At 36.2% G+C, this 23,587-nt stretch overlaps 1 protein-coding gene across 4 annotated transcripts in view; it reads right to left on the reverse strand.

Annotated features, from left to right (window-relative positions):
- LOC136842562 (uncharacterized) overlaps nt 1-23,587 on the reverse strand; it is a 48,419-nt gene that overhangs the window by 12,105 nt on the left and 12,727 nt on the right. Inside the window, exon 1 of one of the 4 annotated variants that reach the window (XM_067110021.1) lies at nt 7,005-7,183. The exons of the other annotated variants lie outside the window; for them this stretch is intronic. Coding sequence (XP_066966122.1) covers nt 7,005-7,039 — 35 coding nt within the window. The 5' untranslated portion in view covers nt 7,040-7,183. Of the gene's footprint in view, nt 1-7,004; nt 7,184-23,587 lie in introns of those variants that run through there. 4 annotated transcript variants of the gene reach the window in all.

Here is a 23,587-nt window from a genome sequence, read left to right on the forward strand (position 1 = left end):
GAATAAAAGCTAAAATAACGTTCTCTTTTACGTCTAGATACTAAAATTAATGAAGTTGGAAGGTACAATATTCACCCTTACGAAAAAAACTATGATGCAGGCATTGAGCGAGTACTGAGGTTTTCAAGTTTTAAATGAGTAGCAGGCTGAGTTCTTGCCTTTTTAACTACTTAACAGATATTCTGAAAGCAAAACGCTCAGTGAAAATCATGATTTTATGAATATATCTAATTACTGAAAATTTAACAAGCGGGTAAAAGATCTTTCGAAAACATCAGTACCAGCAATACCCAAACTGCTGTTGACCAGCAATAACCCCAGAAATCAGGCCGTCCTAAGACAGATATGCCAAGCAGCAATTGGATACCATTTTAACAAAAGTATACTAAGAGAAACCAGTACATGTTTACAGACCCGAATGGAGATCACATGATTATCATTGCCTCATTACGATGTATATGCTGACCAAACTGCGGCCGTTAGTGTTTTGCTTTCCAAATACAAAAACTTAAGGAAACGTACCACTTGCAGAAGCTTGATTGGTCACAACTCCAATAGTTTGTACATTGTGTAGCTATGAAATCTAAAATTTTACTCCAGTCTACTTGCTTTCCATTTTTTATAAAAAATAAATTTGGTTCATTCTTTAAAATTCAAATATTTCTCCTCATCTACACAAACACAATTGGCCGCTTAAACAAGGTTAAAACGATTTATTTTCACCGACAGTCTGTCTCAGCGAAAAAAGTACGAGCAGCCATATTAACCAGTCTGTGCAGGTAATACATAACACACAACCAGTGATCAGTCACTATTACGCAGCATGAATTTTAAGCATATTCAATGCAGATGCCACTCACTTTAACGTACAGCAGAATTTGATTTGCTTTTTATATCAGTAAATTATTAAAAGACCAAGTGCTCTGCTTATTAATACAGTAAAGACGAGCAGTTTATTTTTACCAAATATTCTATGAATTTCCTTCAGCGGCAAAATTTTTTGTCTGGTAAGAATCTATGGCACACTGAATCTAATGACAATAGCACACAACCTCGCTGAGAACTAATGTTGATGTGTGTGACCTTGATGAAAAGTAAACTAATTTGAAATGATTATCACCAACAAGATGGAGGGTAGTTATGTTTTCATACACGTGTTAGTCGGTTAGGTTTATGTGAGCAACAAAAATTTAGAAACAGGGCAGATATATTCATTAGACGGCCGTCTTAAGATGAAGGACTGTTGGGAGAATTCAGCACAGAATTGATTTTTTGTTCCTTAAGCAATCATCTCCAACTCTGAGCCGACATCTGCCTAAAAGTTAATCTTTTAAACGATTACCTAACGCCTGGTTCTACCACGTTCCAACTAATTCTGTTCACTCATTCTTCTTAAGATATCACCCTTGACACTACAAAATTAATTTTATTGCCGGTGGTGGGGAGAGGGGGGAAGTAGGCTTGCTTGCTACCTGCTCTCTCGTTTGTCCAAGCACTTTTCTTACTGGAAATGAATACTTAAAAATTATCTAAAATGGAAATCAAACGAGAAATTATACAAAATTACACCACAAACCACCTGAAACTAAGAAATACGACTCGATTCGTGTCTCTTGAAGTAAAATCCATTATATTAAAATTTAGATAGATCACTCGCAGGAATATATATATTTACAGTAATTTTCCCGCTCCAAAAGTCTAAAAAAAAAAAAAAAAAAATTTACCGCAATGCATCTTCCAAAGATGAAATATACGGTTTAGGCTGTTATCCATCCAATCAATTTCCATCCTTCATGCAATGAACTATTACATGCAACACGATCTTCGCTGAAATCCGTGTCTAGATCACCATACACAGGTTTATGATCTATGATCTACCTCGATATTATACAAAAAATTTTTCATAGCTTTATGACATTATAACCTGTCTCGTTCAAACAATATCGACCCTCATGGTCACTGGGCCAATTTCGACCCTCAGGATCATTGAGCCAATTTCGACACATTCATTATGCCAATTCCGACCCTCATGGTCATTAAGCCAATCCTGACCCTCATGGTTAACTGTACACAATATCAGTGTATTTGGATCCAAATCACATCAGGCAAACACTTTGATTTCTTCAATTTAAACGAGCAGTTTTTAAACTAGGCAAAGAGCAGATGCACGCCAGCAGAACAGGATGATCCGATAGAGCTCTGGATCTCAGCAGTGCGAGACGGTTATTACCCGAGAGTTCAACCCGGTTAATACGTATACACCAAGCATTTCCGTCAAGAGGCTACAATCGTCCTAAACGGCGTGATGAGTTTTTTCGAACTAGGAAAAAATGTCAGTTAACAAAGAGTTTCACGTCGCGATGGCTACAGCTGATTACACTAAACATGACGCATCATTTCCGATGGACATTCTATCATTTGAGGAAGCTAGATAAACTGGATGGAAATGTAAACGTTCTAAGAATTTTTAAACAGTCTGTGTAACGATGACAGTTGTGGAGTAATTTGATCTGAACCTGGAGACAAAACTGCTAACTTTCTTCAAGGAAACATACATCACACACACACACACACACACACACACACACACACACACACACACACACACAGAGAGAGAGAGAGAGAGAGAGAGAGAGAGAGAGAGAGAGAGAGAGAGAGAGAGAGAAACTGGAAGTGTGCCTATGATTTACTGCAATTCCTCCACACAACTGTGGTATTTCTTATGCATACTAAAGACTAAAACACATTTATTTGACATTCCACGAAACGGAGTCTGACTACGACAATTCATATGAAGCAGACTGCAATCTACCCATCTTCTCATGTTTAACATTAATGTTAAACTCAAGGTCCTTCAAATGTACTCAGAGTATATTTAAAGGACCTTGGTTAAACCTTAAGACATTCGTCATTGACAAACTAAGGAATGAGGCATCTGCACCTCTTCAATCAAATCATATGAACTGTAGGATGCCAAGCGAAAATTAAGTCAGTTAGTGTAAAACATGAAGAAATGTGTCAGGTTAAACGATAAAAATTAACTATAAAACCATACTAACATGTTAACGAATAAACAAAAGCAGCCATAAATATATACAAACATTCGGTCAAAAGACGGCTTCAAGATTTGAGCAGAAGTAAAACTAGCTTTAATGTGGGAAAATGGACAATGAACATGAAAGCTTAGAAGCGAGAGGCTGAGTACTGTATAGTATACTTAACAAGCGCGAGTAGTTGTAAGATCAGTTTTTTTAAGCTGCCAGGCTATATGAGCCTAACAGCACTCAATCGGCAACGCAACGAAGATGAGCAACGTGTATTCTACAACAAATTTATGAAGTGAATCTGGTCGTTGAGTCAATGCGCTGTTACTATGCGCATCATTACCTAGTATCAGACATTCATCTTTTATTTCAATATAAATCATAAAATAGATAATTCGTCATCTCTATTAATTTCTGTTAAAATTAAAATAATAAACCAAGAAACGTGGCATACGTTTTTGACGACCGATGACGATTTTCCTATCAACTTACGACAGGTCATTTGCAGGACGGTTAAGCTATTAAGGCAAGATGAGACAGACGATTTTTCTCAAGATACATTTTTAAAAAGACCACTGCTCGGTCCACCTATGACACATTTGGATCACTTCGATAAATGTTCTTTATAACTATAATTAAATTTCTACAACAGAAAGAAAATGCCTACGTTTGAAAAGAATCAGTGGTAATTATGGAAAACACAGGATTTACATAAAGAAAAGAATCATTTCATAAAAATTTGAAAAAAATGCGTTTAAACAGCATAAGGAAAAGTAACTGGAAAATGCAAATAGATGACGTAAAAAGTATGTATAAAAAATGAAAATAAAGTTTTAAAACAGTTCTCGCATTTCCTAGCACCTTCCACAAAATATAAATTGTAAATATTACATAGCTACATAAAAAAACATCCATTATGAGCGATAATTATAGAACAAATAACACGTATAAATAATATGAAATTTAAAGTTAAAAGATTAAACCCGGATTTACAATGATTTCAAAAACAGATCTGAATATTCCCAAAGGATCGGGCTTCTCTTGCTTATTGAGGGCAGGATTTAAAGGACGAGGAAGAATTAGCAACAACGTACTTCCTAATTCGTCGGACTATAGTTTCATTTATTTGGGCCAAACATCTAGGGGCATTTGAATAAGAACAAACCAGCATAAACAAGCAGTCTCAAAAGGGTACAAAAATAATGCTCTGGCCTTTAACCATGGTTACCATATTAACTGGGCAAAGGCCGGAACTGTAATTTCTGTTGAATTTACAGAGCTACTAGCTGGAAGTGGTAAGAAATTCCCAAAAACTATCATGAATGTAATATCAATACGTGTCCCAAAAACGTAAAATATATAAACTTTAGAGTAAATAAAAAGAATATATCAACAAACTTCAGTGTCCTTCATACAAGAAGGAAAGGAACTTCTAATGATGCTATAACACACTAAAAGCCATCAAGGCTATCACGTTGAAAGATAAAGAAATCTGGAAATCAACAGGGCCCCAAACCCCAAGGGTATTATCTCTCGGTACAATTAGCAAGGTACCCAAGGTCTTAAATTCAGTTTTTCCAACAAACAAGTTTTTTCATTCATTTAAGAAAAACAAACCTTGTGCATCTTAAAGCTTATTTTCGTCAACTGCGAAAATTTGTTTTGCTGTAATACCTCCATCCTCATGAATTTTTTTTCAATTCTCTGTATAAATAAATGGAGTGCTGCTGCTATTAAAAAAATCAGAGAGAGAGAGAGAGAGAGAGAGAGAGAGAGAGAGAGAGAGAGAGAGAGAGAGAGAGAGAGAGAGAGAGACTGACCAATGTAACCACAGAGGACAACAACAACAAATCATGCTTACATGCTACTCAACATGTAAGACACAGAAAACGGTCACATGAGAGCATTGATCGGTTACCAACAAACATTCGCATTCATAGTTCCAACCATGGTTCCACGGACCGTGCATGGTTCCAACAGCAGCAAGTACGAAAGAAAATTTCTTCCCTCACGACGCATGAAAAATACCAGTGCTCGAGTACGAGAATAACATTTTCCTTATCTTGAGCCATCATTTCGGGGAAAATCTTTTTCATTACCACAAATTGCTAAGGGCAATAATTCTCAACATTACCAACCAACATGTATCAGTAAGTCAACTGCAGTATTAGATAAACTTTAAAAACTGGATCAAAATATGTAAGAAATATTTCTCCTCTCGAAATATAATAAAGCGCTTCATTCTCTTTACACGTTGTAATCAGAGTATCCATCATATAACAAAATAAGGGCGTCAACTTCAACAACACAATGACAGGTATTCAAAACAAAACAACAATGTAATACGAAAGGAAAGCCGCTTCAACGGACAACTGCCACAGGAGTTTTAACATTTAAATCCGTGAATTTTAATTTTTTAATTTTTTAGAGCAGAATATAAACACTTCGAGAAAACAATAGACGGTAAGAAATAAATAACTAAGGCATTTCCTGTATCTACTGCATTTAAAGTAAACAGCTTTGCTTCGTTCTTAAATTACAAGAATGTTCTTGAGTTTCAGTGATACAAACTCCATTTATAATGATAAATAATTTAATATTTTTCTTTGGTTATGTCAACATTTAAAATCATGATGAAATAGCTAAAAGTGAGGAGTTACCAAGGTTCGATAGTCCACCTGGACTATATCATTATTTAATAAGCACAGTGATAAAGGAAGCTTACTAATGAGTTTGAAAAGCTCTTGTGAGAGAGAGAGAGAGAGAGAGAGAGAGAGAGAGAGAGAGAGAGAGAGAGAGAGAGAGAGAGAGAGAGAGAGCTTCCCAGAAAACATTCCAAATGATATGAAACAATAGCTATCTTATCTACACAATGCTGAACCAAGGGTAAACCCGGTAAAAAAAAAAAACTACGTAACATTAGCCGCTGCATATACCCCGACACCAAGGGCATCGGCAGAGCGTCGAATTCAACACACACACACACACACACACACACACACACACACACACACACACACACACACACACACACACACACACACACACACACACACACACACTGTGCTTTTCCAACTTCATCTTAAACGCGCTCTCTCGTTCCAATACTTCTTTCACACCTTCCCTCTAGCTCTTTATTAGTTGTCTTCCTTTGCATCCTCCCATCACTTTCACCTACGTATCGTTCTCCCTTTCTCCGCGTGAAATTCTCTCAAATACTTTCATCCATTTTTTTGTAAAAGAAACTACTGAGATGGCTATTTGTCTGTCCGTCCACACTTTTTCTGTCCACCCTCAGTCTTAAAAACTACTGAGGCTAGAGGGATGCAAGTTGTTATGTTGATGATCATTCACCCTCCAATCATCAAACATACAAAATTGCAGCCCTTCTATCCCCAGTAGTTTTTATTCTATTTAAGGTTAAAGTTAGCCACGATCATGCATCTGGCACCGCTACGTGTCAACAACACAGGCCAACACCGGGCCTGGCTGAAAATTTCATGGACCGCGGCTAAGAGTTTCATGGGCTGTGGCCGAGAGTTTCATAAAGCATTATACGCTGTACAGAAAACTCGAACTTCGGCGCATTTTTTACTTGTTATTCTAGTTATAACAAATTCTAAGAATGAAATATATTATTGACATAATATTTCTATACCCTTTTTCCTTTTCAACTTTTGCTATAACTACCACTACTACTTGTTACAATTATAACTAAGACCCAGAAGCAAGGGCGAGAAGTACATACAGCTACTGAAAAAAAAGTTAGGTGATTTCCCAAGTTGACCTCAAAATCAACCTTACCTACTATAAAGGGATTAATCGTACCACAACAGTCAGTGCCTTTCACCTGTTTGGAAACGGATATTTCCCCCAAAACAGACTGGTAAATTAAATAAGATACAATATCATAAACATTTCAACGCGATTGGATTGTGCAACAGAATACCATTCAAGTACCTCTTGATGCTTAGACGAAAAGAAGAAACTGTCATAAACGCCAGGCGGCGTTGGAGGCAGCGACGATGATGATGAAACAAAACTATCAATGGAATAAATGAAGAGGAAGCATTCTATAGCAATGGGATAGCAGATGTGCCAACACGACTGGTAGGGGGAGGAAGGGCGAGCCTTTTAGGGAGACAAAATCAAGGACAGATTCTCTGGTGCAGAATACCTTGGGAGAAAAAAAAAAAAGAACTTACGTAACATAATTGCAATGTTCTTCTAACAATGAATCAACTCAAGTGGTGATCGCAAGAACATGATGCTATAATAAGGGCTAATAAAATTATTTTTACCGAGGAACATGGAGTGCAGTAATGTTATGCACTTTCTATATAAAGAATGTGTGAGAAAGCTTCTAACAGTACATCGTAAAAGGAAACTTTCACATACTTCATGGATTTAGATGTAAAACATAAATTATATATATATATATATATATATATATATATATATATATATATATATATATATATATATATATATATATATATATATATATATATATATATATATATATATATATACTGTATATATATATATATATATATATATATATATATATATATATACATATATATATATACATACATATATATATATAATGACTTTTTATCACATCACCGTGATTCATATACAATCAGTAAGTTACAAACGTCCTTTAATATCCAATTCGCTCTACCTCGGAAATAATATATTTTCAAATATGTTACGGAAGGGGAATTTTTTAGTTGATAATAAGTTCGTCGTCCCGTGGGCTCGAACCAGCGAAGGACAAGAACTCAGGACTACAGTGGACGCATTTAACCCACGCGGCCAGCAAGCGTGTCTTGGCTTTTTTCAAGTGCCAGATTCTTACATTGTGGGAAGCAGGCAAGGTGATTATTGGGTTGTTTTAATGTCATTCTTTTGAAGGGCGAAGGTTAAAAACGTTACTAAAACAAAATGGAGTAGATATTCCCGCCACTTCTGCAACGAAGTCTATTTAAAGAGTAACCTATTCCCTAAAGAAGTTCAATTTTAACTGTGTACTTGTGGCAACCAGTCGAACAGCAATCTGTAGCTCACTGCTTTCGTGACTAACTTGAACCGAGGTTGCGTTGATTATAAAAGCAAGACGTACCGATGTGAGTGAATCTGGCACCAGACTACATAAAACATTCGGATGCAAGAAGTCCCAAATATATAAACATCAAGTTATCGAATACATCTCCAACAATAACTGACGGATTAGAATCATCAATTAAATATAAAGGTCCTGATGGAAGTAGCAAACTTCAACTTTCAGTTATACTTATTTTTATTTATGATTGATGGGACATAAATAAATTATTGTTCTTAGTCAACGGCATTGGTGAATATTTCTAAATTATTAAAAAACTAATGAATTTCGATCATTCAGCCATGATAATTATGTATTCCCTTCACTACAATCTCACACTAACGTCATACTGACGTGGAAGTTTTACCAACATTCCATATCTACGTAAATACATTGTACGGCTGCTGTGTGTCCTAGCTAAATGTCCGCAAAGGATGCTAACACAACTTGGTCCTATAAACTGACAAGAAGGCCCCTTCAAGACGTATGCTGTTGAGCTCAGATGTTTCAAAACTGAAAATGGTGCACGCTCACGCACACACTAAATACATACATACATACATACATATACCTTATACATATTGTGTATATATATACACACATATATATACTGTATATATATATAAATATATATATATACATACATTCCATACATATATATATTACATACATAATATTGAATACTGCACGTGATTACATAGCCAACTTGGAGGGTAAATTTTAATTATTATGCATATTGGTCAAAAACGACTCACGACAGCCTGGTTGCTATCAAGCTGAAACTACATGATTTTGTTTTCATCGGTTATGAATTCAGGTTTTGGGCCACGACAGCAACAATGATGATGGCGAAATAAAAAAAAAAACATATAAATGGAACATGGTATTACAGTATTATAACGACACTACTGTCCAAATATAGACCTTGAGTCCAAAATCGCATCCCCAAATGACTAAGTGCAATAAAGATGGCTCACGCTTGGATAACGATTGTTTTATCATTTTGATCGAATTTAAGTTTCCAAGGTCTCCCACTGCTTCGTGGCAGAAAATAACAAAAAACCAGTCCTTATACACTTCGGTGATAAACACTTGCTTATCTGATACGGAAAAAACAAGACTACATTTCTATACTACTATTTAAACAACGCTTTCTTTCTTTTAGTAGATTTTACTCCACTAACACAAAATACAGCATGAGTACATGCACAAATACCCTGTGTTGTATGTATCACTGCTACTTATGTTTGAATACGTTTATCAACGTAGGTTACCTAAACATACAAAAGCTTTGCCACCCACCGATTTTGCGAAAACCGTTGGCCATCAATAGGCAAAAATGTGAAGAAAAACCCGGTCACTAACAACACAACAAGCAGGATAAAAAAATTTCAAAAGGGAATTATTTTGAAGCTGTGAAACCCTTCAGATATTGTCGTTAAGTGGAACTTCGGACAGGAATCTTATAACTAACGAAAGGAGACGACGGCTGCATCCAAACAAGGAATGACTCAATTCTTCCATTATTTCCAATTAGCTTCTACGGCCACAAGTGTTTGTCAAAATTCCACCAACAACTATTAAACATTGTCCCCACTTCATGTAGATTACAAAAATTTAAAAAATCAATTTACTCTTATAGTTCAAGGGTTACTATTCATGTCATCACGTCCGTCATGAACCCAACGAATCAATTTTTCCAAAGTAGTTCAGAAATGTACATACAAATAATAGCGCACCTTCCACCCTGCCTCTACATTTCTGATCCCAGCCACTAAAATAACTATTATATCCTTCATAATTATCCTCTAATTCGTATATCAACGGTGCATATCAACCAACGGCCGGATGGCAAGGCCTACAAGATCTAACGCAATTCTGCAGAAAGATGTACGTAAAACACATCTATTGTCCTGCGTCCATATCAAACTTGTGTAAGAATAAAAGACCTACCATCCAACACAGGAAACTTTTTTTTTTTACGATTAAATTTGCTACCCCTCAAATCGCTTAAGAACAATTAACATCTGGTTGTAACTCTTCATGAAGGGTATCAAGGCACCTTTTGTAAGTGATATAGCCATCGAGGAAGATATTAAGGAAAAGGATCATGTGTTAGCTTTAGCAAATCTGTTTTTCACATCATTGGAGCAGTTTAATCTAAATTCAAGTCCATAAAGCTAATGCACAAAAAGGCACCGGCCTTGTAAAAGGAGTTAGCACTGAAACATTCTCGCCTCAATCGTAGCAAGCTGTCGCAGGAGCTTTTGGATACAGACCAGCTTATCTGTTATTAGATCTTGGTCCTTGATAACACATCAGCACGCGCGCACGAACACAAACACACACGCCCATACATACCTATAACGTATATTACATAAATGACTATGTATCTTCAAGCATGGGAATGATAAACTGTACATATCACAAGTACACACCATTAAGATTGCGTTAAGTTCACAATGAGTTTCTCTTAAAGCAATCCGATATCGGAAAATTTAAGTTACATGAAAAATGTAATCCGTGCCATTCCATTGTTGGTCTCTCTACACGCTGAAAGTGTCTGCAATTAACGCTGGAAAATACACTACGCGACGAACTTTGGTTATCCATTTAGTTTACCCAAAAAAATCCCACTGCAACTTATCTGACATATCCTTTTACAGAGAGCAACAGTTTTTTGTCGACATCGTAGCTTTATCAGTTTCAAGTTTTTTGAACTTCGGGTGTTGTGTAATTATTGTTTGGGGAAGGAGACAAGGAGACAAAGGCAAAATACCTTGCGGAAAAACTCTCAAAATAGCAATATCACTGCGTTAACTTCTCTTTGTGGGTAATCCTAAGGGCAGTACTCCTTCAAGGGTGCCATTAATTACAATTCTTGAAAAATTCATTTGAAAAGAACTCAGTCCACAAAAATATTCTTCTTTCAAAGCTTGCAAAAAATGCAAAAAAAAAATAATAATAATAAATAAATAAAATAAAGGACTCCAACTATCTGTGAACATCAGCCGCAGCTTTTATGACCAGGCAATCATCTTTTGAAGACTGTCAAGAATATCACTGAGCTCAACCTTTCCTTCGAAAGACATGGATAAAGAAGCACGCCAATAAACACTAAGGAAATAAATTTACATTTCCTTTTGTAGTTACTGAATAAATAAAAGTGTATTATTAGCGAATAAAGTTTGACACCAAGTGTAACAATGCTGCACCGTGGGGAGATACGAAGAACATCATAAGAGTAACGGAAGCCAAAGTAATGGAGGCTCATTGGACTATGACTTGCAATATCTTTACGCCGTGTCACGAGAGCTATCACTAAAGCACAGTTAAATCTTGCATGTACATTTATGGGTACAAAATACATCTGCATGTACAAGAAAACCCAAAACCAGATCGAATCCGCCTTTTCCAAAAAATACATACTTGCTTTCTACTATGAAATTTTTAGCACCTTACGCAGTCTCCAGGAGTACATGCCTGCGCGGTCGAGCATACAACACTGATAACATATTAGTTGTCCGAGTCTAGCTCATAAAAAAAAAAAAAAAAAAATACGCCGTTATATGGGGATCCCCCCATCCGCGACTTGAGAATGGATTGTGGTTAGTGAAGAAGGAACTGCAACATCGTATCTAGCACGCATACAAAAGAAGAAATACAGGAGATGGAAATTTCAAAGGTGCTGGACAGATGGAATGAAAGGTACTGGAATAGAAGGGCTTTAATAATTGGAAAGCAAGTGTGTGCAATATAGAGGTAAATTGCGCAAGTTATGCACTGGGGTTGCGTGAGAAGTCTATGCAGTCATGAATTAGCTATTGCTGCAGAATTCTTCTGCATGGGTGCTCACTGTCGATTCAGCAGCTGGGAAAGGATGGATGTGCAAGTAGATACTCCTTTTTTTTTTCTACACATACATACATACATACATATATATATATATATAATATACATATACATTTATATATATATATATATATATATATATGCATAAATGTATATGTATCTATGTGTATATACATATATATATATATATATATATATATATATATATATATATATATATATATATATATATATATTCAACAATATACGTCAATCCATTTCTGGAAATTTTTAATGAATGAGTTATTATATATATAATACAAGCGAGGTATGATATACAGTAACCACCTTCAATCAAGGTTGAGCAAGGGTAATTACAGGATAAATCCCAGCCTAACCAAACCTAACCTAGAGAACCAAATCCAATCTAAAGTACATTATGTCGACGTAGATCCGGGCCATTTTGTGTACCAATCGCGGCTACGAACCGAAACCATCACCTCACGGTAAAGCTCTGTAAAATACTGTTAAACATTCACAAACTTCTTGCATAACCAAACAGAAGCGAGAAAACCAAACCAAAACCATAACCTCCTTAAGCTTTGTTCGAGGTGGTAACAGTCAGGAAGCAGTTAACCACTCTGATCACGTAAAATTCCTGATGATGATTTTTAATTGAAACCATTTTTCTTCTGCAGACGAATTGATTGATGACGTGTAGGTTGTTATGCCGAGCAATGGACACTTTCGGCTATCAGCTCTTAAGACGTGAAAAGAGGGGGTTGAAGTGATAGACTGGACAGCAAGATCGAGTCCGATGGGTTGACAAAGGCTGTTTTGATTCAGATTTCTCGTAGGATCAATACTCTCTCTTGAACGTAGAACTCATACTGACATAATATGATGCAAAGCTCTGAGGCCCAGATATAAAAGTCACATGATCCCCACTCCTGACAAATCTGTTTTTTCACTAATCAAGCTTGGCTCAGGGCCATGCTCTCCTCTTCTTAACTAAACACTTTTGTTCAATAATTTACAACGGAATAAAATATCTGACGTGAAAAAAGGGACTTTCGTAGAAGATTCTTTCGTAACTCTCTTTTACCTTAATTGCAATTAAAACCAGCCTTATCCAGGGGAAACAATTTTTTCTTGCCACTTACACTGCCTCTGAGCCTCTAACATCACCCATCTCTACCCCTAAACCCTAACCAATAATCACAGTTCATGTGATGTGCAAAGATTAGAAGAGTGCTGAAACGTTCACTTGCTATTTGTATCTATCCTCCTTATGGCAAAGCATCGGCTCTGTCGGTTCCGACGGTGGTGGTATTTACAGCACTAGGAAACGCCTTCCTTGTAACTAATAATGTTTCTACACAGGTGAATCTACTAAGTCTTTCGTATTATTCTTATCTGCTGAACCTTGTGCATAAACTGGGGAAATCTTTTGTCGATAATCTTATCTCAAGGCGTTCCTCACATTGGAACACAAGCTTTTAGCCAAACTTCAGGCTAAGAACATATGATGCTTTCCACCCCATCAAAGTACACATTTCACTTCTCTTCCTGAGCGCTCTACACGCCGTAACTGTCAACACACTTCCACATCTGCCTTTGTCTCAGCTGTGTTCTATCGTTACCATTTTCACTTCTATTCTCCATAAACCAACTTTATTTTCTTTAATTTATTGAATTTAATGGGTCATTTATTTACTAGACATTTTGGCCTGGGACACGTCTTTTTCCTTGAAATTCGTATCCGAACTGACCTGCCACACAAATTTGTTTTGCCAAACGACTATTTTCACATTAGAGCATCTCCTGTCATCCTTGCCGCAGACTCATTTGTATCCCATGAACCAATCTGATAATTATTTCGTTGACTTAAGACAATTTGTCGTAACAATGAAGCATCATTCAGGTAATATATCTCGTACCGAATGCGTTGGTTTCATCCATTACATTCCTACTATTTAGATTCGTAATTAACAGCACTGTTCTGTTTTCATATTTCCAGAAATCTCCCTTACTGAAAAACCAGTAAAATCTTAACCCTTAAATACCAACATGCTGTAGTCCATGAAGATAAATTGTTACCGTCAAGTTAGACTAACTAAGGACAAAAGGAGTTGACATCTAAAAATAAAGGTGATATAAGCCAGGAAGAGAATAACATGGACAAGGTCTAAGATTCCCGGAAGAGGCACAAAAGAACTGATTGCATGCAACTGCATAAAAGATTCTGAAGAGAAAGAATCCCTGGAGAGAAAAGACTGGATGACGAATAATTGTACTTTAATCGACTATGATTAAGGGCTTCGTGCAAGCAGCCTCCATGTGTTTTTCCTGGTTGGCCGAACGTGACTGCAAACCAACATAGTAAATATATATATATATATATATATATATATATATATATATATATATATATATATATATATATATATATATATATATATATATATATATATATATATATATATATATATATATATATATATATATATATATATATATATATATATATATATATATACAGTATGTATATATATATATATATACTGTATATATAGTATATAAATGTATGTGTGTAATATATACACATCTTTATTGCAAGGCGGTTTTAACCAAATGCAACATAGTGGGAAAAAGCAAAATGTTTCTGAAAGGATTCCAAAACATTAAGTTAGAGCGTTTTCAAATTTACCCGTATTAGACAATAACAGTATTCTTCTCTTCCTGAGGCCCAGATATTGACTCATTAAATTCATTTCCAGCTCACAATGTGTAGTATCGTAAGCATCGCGACAACAAGATTCTATATTATTTATAATTTACCTGCAATCCTAAAACATCGTCCAGTTTACTTCGAACTACTTCATCTACTCAACTTCATCCTGATAAACTAAATACTTCAGTTCTAAATTTCATATCTAGTTAACACCTGTAACAAAAGTAATTTAACTAGAAAATGAACTCGAGAATAACCTCGACTTCCACAATGAGTGACTGAACATCCAGTCAAGTTACTTTTTTCGACATTAATACCCCAAGTGAATATTACTTTAATTAATTACGACATTCAGTCCACGTATGACGGAAGCAGTAGAAGACTAGTTACCTAATGGGACTCTCAAAAATGCATTCGAGGTAAACTAGTCATCGACGCAAATCGTACACGTTGTTACTTCATTACCTCATCGTTGCGCAAACTTGGCATAAACAACAATAAAACGTCAAGACGAATTCATTCAGCATGCTCCACTTATATTCAGCTTTGCATACATAATACATGCATGGCCATTTGACACACAAAAGAATCATCCGTACGGACTGCATGACAAGCAAGACCGTATTGTTGCATCTCTCCTCTCACCGTCCGACTCAAACGGTGATTCTACAGTTGCTCAACCCACTAACCGTCAGTCACACGGCGAGAGAACTGTCAAAAGAACTGATCATGTGCGCATGCACCGACGTATGAACTGCGATGACTGCAAAGCTAGAATAACGTCTGCCGACATTACTGGCGTTGTGCGAGATAAAATTCAATGAAGTTCTAATTCCATCTGGAAAAGAACATCGGAGGTAAAAATGAATTTTCCTGCATCTGCGCTATCGTATTTTTCTGTTATCATTCATTCATTTATAGGAAAATGAAGCAGCTGCAAGAGTAGATTTTTCCCGTCAAATTTCGTCACATACAGATGACAACAGATAAAGAATCGCTGTGCATATCCAGGTTACGCTTTATGCCCGCACTACTACCAGTTCCCACAAAATTTCAGGATAAAATCCATACGTTGCCAAAGCTTTCTTATTTATGACTGTGAAGTCTGGTTGTTTCGTCTTCCTGTTATACATATGAGATTGGTCAAACCTTAGTCGGGCCAATGAAACATGTCCTACCTGGTAAATATATTAATTCAAGACACAGAAGTGTCGAGTGACAAACGAGAGATTAATTTTGTACTAAAGAAACTTCTATGGTCCCTAAATTATGGAGAAAACCACAGTTTCACTTTGACATATCATTCGTTTCCCACTTACAAAACATTTCTAGAATTTACTAATGGTTCGTCTTCCTATTTTCAAGTTTTGCTTGCAACAGCACTGGCTAGCGTGTACATTATCGGCATTCTACAGTGCACAAACATAAATTAAAATGAGTTTTGCTGCTACGTGGTCTTTTGAAGAACATTGTTATCAAAAGCGCCAGTAAAGTACCAATAAAATCGCCAACTATTCTTCAAATTCCAAGAGTTTGTAAACACACCACACATATTAATACTAAATAACTTCGACATGGTCATTCTACCAAGGAAAACAAAGAACTGTGGATAAACTCGCTCCCGTGAACTATACGAAAAAAAGATATATACCGATTTAAAAATCAAGATGATTATTTCTCATTATAACCCATTATTATGTACCTGGCAGAAATTAGAAAAACCCTGTTCACATTTAGTTTGAAATTCCTCTCTCTAACGTCGGTATTTGTAGACACTCAAAACCTGACAGATTGACAGTATGAAACATGAAAGATGATCGAAACATAACCGACGCATAAAAAATTCAAGTGATAGTCGGCACTGGAATCTTTAAAACATAAGCGCTACTTTCATGAAAGGTACTGTTCGAATGGTCGACCTGTATTGCGTCTGTGTTGACGAGATGCGGCCACACCATCGTGAATATTGTTATTCCCAGTTTTGCATAACCATCATTCAGTTAGCGCTTGTCTATTATTGTTTTAATGACGACAAGTTAAATATATTTCTACGGTGCAGTAAAAAAATAATCATACAAATAAACAAATAATATATAAACAGAACTGGAAATAATACGAAGTGGATGTCGAGCATATAATAAGACGTAAAAGGTAAATTTTCGCAAGTGATGCGTTTGACAGACTATGTGGAAGAGAAAGTGATTCATTTGGTGTCAAAGTGGTCTTGAGACAAAGGTGTATGAAATGGACGCAGAGGAAAAGATGTAAGGATGGGGAAACCGGTCATGAGAGGGGTGTTACATGATTTAAGACTATATATGATAAAGTACTGATTAGTGATAGTGAAAATCTGTAGAGACTGGTGAAAGCTTCACGTTTGTCAGAAAAGCAAGTAGGAAGTGAATGCTGTCAAAAGTATGGTGACTGGGGTAAATATTAGAATGGCAGACGGAGCCATGAACAGATGGAAGAATAGAAGTGGCTCATTCTGGTATTTAGGAGTGTATATGGAAGACAATGGTATGATGAGAGATGAGGTCCATTGCAGGTATACGAGTATGATACTATGAAACCAGGCAGGTCTCTCTGAAATATTCGAAAGAATAGTAGTGGTCAACGTAAGCAAAAGTTGGGATGCAGGACAAGATTGACTACGCATCTTAAGTAGAAGAAGTGAGGATGCTGGATGTGAGTTAACAAAAATGTATTGGTTGAAAAGTTGTGAGATGTGCTGTCACTGAAGTAAGGTGGTTTTAAATGCACGAATAAAGTATATTATGTGAGTCAACACAATTGTTAACAGAAGTAAGAAAAAATCAGTATTCTGAATGTGAAGAGGAACGGAAACGACAGCTGATGCAAAGTACTGTGAAGTATTATATATATATATATATATATATATATATATATATATATATATATATATATATATATATATATATATATATATATATATATATATATATATATATATATATATATATATATATATATATATAATGTATGTGTACGTGTGTGCACGGAAGTAAATGAGTATTGAACTCAAAAACTTGTCACAATCTTGCAAAAACTTGTGGTACATTTACAGTTCCATTACTTCAACATAAAAATCTGACTTGGAGAACTCTCGTCAATGAAACGTGAACTAGTCTTACCCAGAAAGGTCAAAAGATCTCAGACAAAGCGAAAAAAGGTAACCCCACTCTAAAGAGGCTCTGCATGAACAAATAATCTGGATAATAAACAATGCATCATAAAATAACCTTGACACTTATCAACAGCAGGAATCTCTCTCTCTCTCTCTCTCTCTCTCTCTCTCTCTCTCTCTCTCTCTCTCTCTCTCTCTGTTTAATTGCCGAATTCTACAAGTGACTGTAAAAGTTATTCAACGACTTTTTTGTAGTACAGATCAAATGGGACATGTTTACATAGCTATGACGAGATCAGATGCCCCAGCCACAATTTACACAGCTTTAAATAAAAAAATAACTTAGATGACGTTGCGGAATTTAACAGAGATGAAGACTTCAAGGAAGTCATTAAGTGTTCCAGAATAACAGCTTTTGTGCGGAAAGTTCAATAATTTTGCTCAGTTAATACTCATTAACCAATATCAATCCAATCGTTAAGCCAAACAAATATACCCACGCATATGAATCCGAAGCTATTTATTTCCCACCTCTAGGCTGTCAAGGAAATGTTTCCATAGCGTGGCTCCTATCCTGATACCGGGCCCATCCACTTGTGGAAGGTCAAGCAACATTTTTACTCCTTTGCGGAAAGAAACAAAAACATCTGGTGATATAGGCACATAGTACAGGTCATTGATAAAGAATTGCAGATTTTAAATGTTAATTTACTTCTAGCATATATTTATTCTCTCACTTCTATGCAAATTACTGCGAACTTTACAGGAACAACGGTGAAGACGAAATCAACTACAAAAACGATTCTGAGTGTATAAAACTGAAATGTATCCAAGTAAGAACTTTTACGTGCCACCTCTCTTTAAAACCATTCAAGGTCATACATCTCTCATCTATACTCCCTCCCCGAAGCCACTGATACGAAGCGCGCAGAGACACCGGAAGTACAGACACCACTTCCGGTCTCTGCAAGTAAGGGCAAAATTTCATACTAGTAACAAACACGACTTTTCTCTGCAGCGAAACTGACCCCTAAAGTAGCAGGAAATATCCGGACTGCATAAACTTGATATGACAGGGCACAGAAATAGGTGCATCGCGGAGGCGGGAAGTTCGCCGGTGAAGGCAATCGAGAAATCTGAGGGCGTGGCTTACATGTCGATCATGACCCTCACCATTCACACTAACGTTTTCTGGGATGATAAATTTCATACTGCTCCAATCAGTTCTTGGATAATTCTGCAGAAGCAGCGACTAAGAAACGAATGAAATTTTATGATTGGCGATTTTTCAACCAAGAAATTTCCCTTGAATGAGATACTGTCACCACAAAATGAAAGAAACGACCAGCTGATACAAAGAAAATACCTCGGGACGCTGTCGTTGCTACAAAAGTAAATCTGGTCTCTATAGATTCTATGTTCTGATTCATGAATAAAAGGGCATTCATTACAGAGCTGGATCCGCACAGACCCCCATATTAATGATCCTAGCTGCCCAGTCACCTAACCGCTATAAAACAACAGAGCTTCAAGTCATCGTACCTTTACGTCAAACGCTGTACTGACAGGGATGTCTTCTTGCTCCTCCCAGGGAGGTCACCTACAGTACGAAGTACAGTACTTTATGCAAAATAATCAGATATAAAAGAAGAACCAGTTCTGTGACTGAATTTGATTAAAACTGCTCTAAGTTTCTGTAACAAATGCATTCGAACTAACAGCACTGAAAGAATGGATCGAGTCCCATATTCTTGAATCTGTCATCCTGAAATTGCTAATACCAATTCTCTACCGAAAGATACAGTAATAATCACTGTTACCGTGCTATATCATAGTAAAACATGCGTGCATTGCAGATGTCTAAATTTAAAAAACAACCAAGAACTTTTTATACACACACACAAAGCGCTTGAAGCACTTGCACAATATGAGCTCACTTTTGGGAAATCTTACTGACCGTGGTTCGGTGAACCATTTTCAATGACATTCTTCATCTGCACCATAATTGCAAACTTACAGGGTAGAAGCTTATATTAGACGGTAGGAACCGAACATGTAACTTTCGCAGTGTCTAGAAACTACTGTACATTTCACATTGTGAGTTACACTATGTTTCTGGTTGTCCACATATACCATGTGGGCATAGGAGCAGTAAACAATTAGCACGTTGAAATTTCTTAAAACATTTCAAGATTTTTTCATATGCGCCTTTTCCCCTTCGGAGGGGCAGGCGCCACAAGGTTAGGTATGAGGTTGCTAGCTCCTCGCCCTTGGTTTAATCCCAGCCGACTTTGACATTTAAACTGGGCGGACTGTCGGCCGTCAGGTGTGTGTGTGTGTGTGTGTAGAATCAACGGCCGCCGTCATTCCCATTTCCCCCAACCATACTATTATATCTGCCAGAATCGATGGTCGATGAATTTCTTCACTGCGAAAGAAGAAGTTTTCCAATAACACAAAGAACCTAATATCCTTATCTACTGGATAAAATTCTAATCCTAATATCAATAAAATTATCATTTGAAGATCCTACTTAGTTGACCGCGTACATCCAAAAGGAATCCTCTCTCAACCTAATTCTTTTCCAATTCATTGTTTCATTCGCTATACAGTATCCATTATACTTTATTCACCTCCAACTCGTGTTTAAGTCCTTGTGTTCTTGATACAATCACTAAAGCAATCATTCTACCATTTTTATCAAGCTGTAAAGTCGCAATAATACATTTCTTATAAACATTTGGGGAGAAAAGGTTACTTCATGCTTGTTTTTGGCAAGCATCACTTCACTGGTTGTACTGAACCTTCAAAACTGGGCGGTTTTTTCGACGTCGTAAGCTCTTATATTAAGTTCATTTACAATAACGTTTCATTTACAATAACGTTAAGCGTTAAAGAATGTAAGTTTTCCCTTCCCTGTTTAATATACAACTTTACTTGGGTCGTTCATTTCCTTCTGTCCTCCTAGAATGAACATGTCTATTTTCTAGAATATTTGCTTCCTCACGCCAGTCCATCCCTTTAGCACCCGTTACTAAGACTTCGCACTGTCCTTACCTAGCCGCGTTTAAAGCACTCCTCTAGCATCTGGGATGGTTTTTCCTTAGCGACTCAGCAGGACTAAATCTAAGGAGAGCGTTCAACGGCCTCGAATAGCAGATCCTAAATTTCATGGTTATTTCTGTGGCGATTTTTCCAGTGAAAATCGGCACTCTCTCTCCTTGTTTGTTTCCCCTTGATTCGTACATGCTTTTGCTTTTCATAAGGCGTATGTACGGCTTGCTTTGACAGTTAGGCATTAGGCTATAATATTTCCCTTTCCCCATTTCATTCTTGTCCCGCTCAGACTGAAACTGGTATAATCACAAGCTTTCCAGTCCTATTAACCCGAGCATAAAAACCTACACATATTCGATGAACAAATTAAAATCAGTGTACGTGTACATGGATAATATTTACATACTTCTAAAAACAATCAGGCGCTTAATAACCACTGAGAACATTCATTCACTTCAAATCTTTATTAGATATAAGTTATAAAGTACACTTCTTCGTTACTACAGAAACATACCCCCGTTTCATATATTAATGAACTAAAGCATCATTTTTACTTCTTATAACCAAGTTCTAAGCAACTTCGAAGAAAAAAAGAAAAAGAGATTTCCTCAGCATCAGTGTTCCAAATTTACGTTCTCACACACACATGATATATACAGTATATATATATATATATATATATATATATATATATATATATATATATATATATATATATATATACATATACAATATACATTATATAAAACCTGATTGGTCAAAGTCGACTATAATTATATCTAAACCAAAGGCACATACTCGAATTCTGCTGGGGCAGATGCACTTGACTGTAATTCTCCTTGGGAATAAGTTATTCAAAAGATTTAGTGAAAATAAAATTATATTTCTGATTTAACATTCGTGAACATAAAAATCGCGCGAGTATAAGTGATCAACATTCATAATTAGCCAAGTGTATCAAACTCAGCAATCGGCAATCATGCTGGAGATGGCTGATATCGATTCTAGTTACAGAAAATGAATTCCACAGGATTATGAACAGCAGGTTCGATATCACCTTATATCTCTCTTGATAACCGAGTGGTCGAAGTCGACTACCACTCTATCTAAACCAAAGACCCCGGCTCGAATCCTGGCCGTGGAAGATCCACTATGAAATTACAATTTCCCATGAAGCTAAGAATTCCCAAGGTATATATAGTGCATTCAATACTAAATTATATTTTGTGTCATAATATTTGTGAAAATAATGTCACGCGAATGTAACAAAGCTCACGCACAAACACATGTACAGTATATACTAAAATATATATATATATATATATATATAAATATATATATATATAATATATATATATATATATATATATATATATATATATGTGTGTGTGTGTGTGTGTGTGTGTGTGTGTGTGTGTGTGTGTGTGTGTGTGTGTGTGTGTGTGTGTGTGTGTGTGTGTGCACATGAAAATGCACCGCTGTTTTGTAGGATGACAGCCAAGGCCTCGAAAAAACTGCTATATATGACAGTTGTTCGTTTCATATTTATCCATATTCCATTTGAACTTTTCGGCCAAGCTATACAAGATGGTACAGAAAGATTACATATCTACCTTCTTTTTTACTACCGATTTCCGTTTTAGTAGCTTAATACCACAGTTAATGCTTTGCCTAACCAAAGCCCTTACGAAAGTATAAATGTATATTTGTGCCAAACTATTATATGAATTGGTTTGTGGATATAAATAATCCTACATGTACTAAAATATAAATCTGTATCTGATAGTAAACGTAATTGTTTGTGTTACACTGTCTTCTGGCATTTTAAATAAATATAATCCTTGAAAACAGACTTTTCATCGTATAGTTACCAACTTGCATTGAACTGAAATCCTTTCACGAGTACCGCATATAACTTGCTTTGCTTGGGCAACAATAATGGCGGTAATCTTCACAGCCAATCTAAATATCTCAAACATGTTAACGTTACGTAGGTTTCGAAGTTCTTGCCTTCAAAACTGCAATCTCAATCTTTTCTTTGCAAAAATTTGTCCAAAAAGATCGTAACAAGAGTTTTCCTGAGCGGCGGTCATAAAGGACGCAGTCTTGAATTAAAGGGTCTAAACTTAATATGAACACCTCGTACCATTAACAAACGTTATTAGCTTGCTAAAATCCTTCGGTATGCATTTTCACCATGATATGCATACAGGACCATATTCTATTACATATGACCCCAGAGTATTACATGAGCGTCTGTAGAATTTAAACAGCTTAACCGATACCCCAGCAACGTCTCAGTGGGTCGGGAACCAAGACTTCTCATAAATCATAAGCTTGTTACTTAGTGAAAGTATTACCTAAAAGACAGACGGCGTGGAACCCTTTACCCCTTAAGCACGTATTATATAAGAGAGAGAGAGAGAGAGAGAGAGAGAGAGAGAGAGAGAGAGATTGATTATTGGTGGAATATGGCCTTACTATATCAATAAATCAATCTATCTGCAGTTGGTTAATTACAGGTACGAAGAACTAAGGCAAAAGAAGACAACTACTTTTTTTTAATATAAGACAAACAGTAGCATAAGTGTTAAAGAAAAACGACGTCAAAGTGTTCCCCATTGTTTAGCTAATCATCTCTAGCTTCCTGAATCCTTTCATAAAGG

Source organism: Macrobrachium rosenbergii, chromosome 10 (assembly GCF_040412425.1).
Source record: "Macrobrachium rosenbergii isolate ZJJX-2024 chromosome 10, ASM4041242v1, whole genome shotgun sequence".
In the NCBI taxonomy this organism is placed as follows: domain Eukaryota; kingdom Metazoa; phylum Arthropoda; class Malacostraca; order Decapoda; family Palaemonidae; genus Macrobrachium; species Macrobrachium rosenbergii.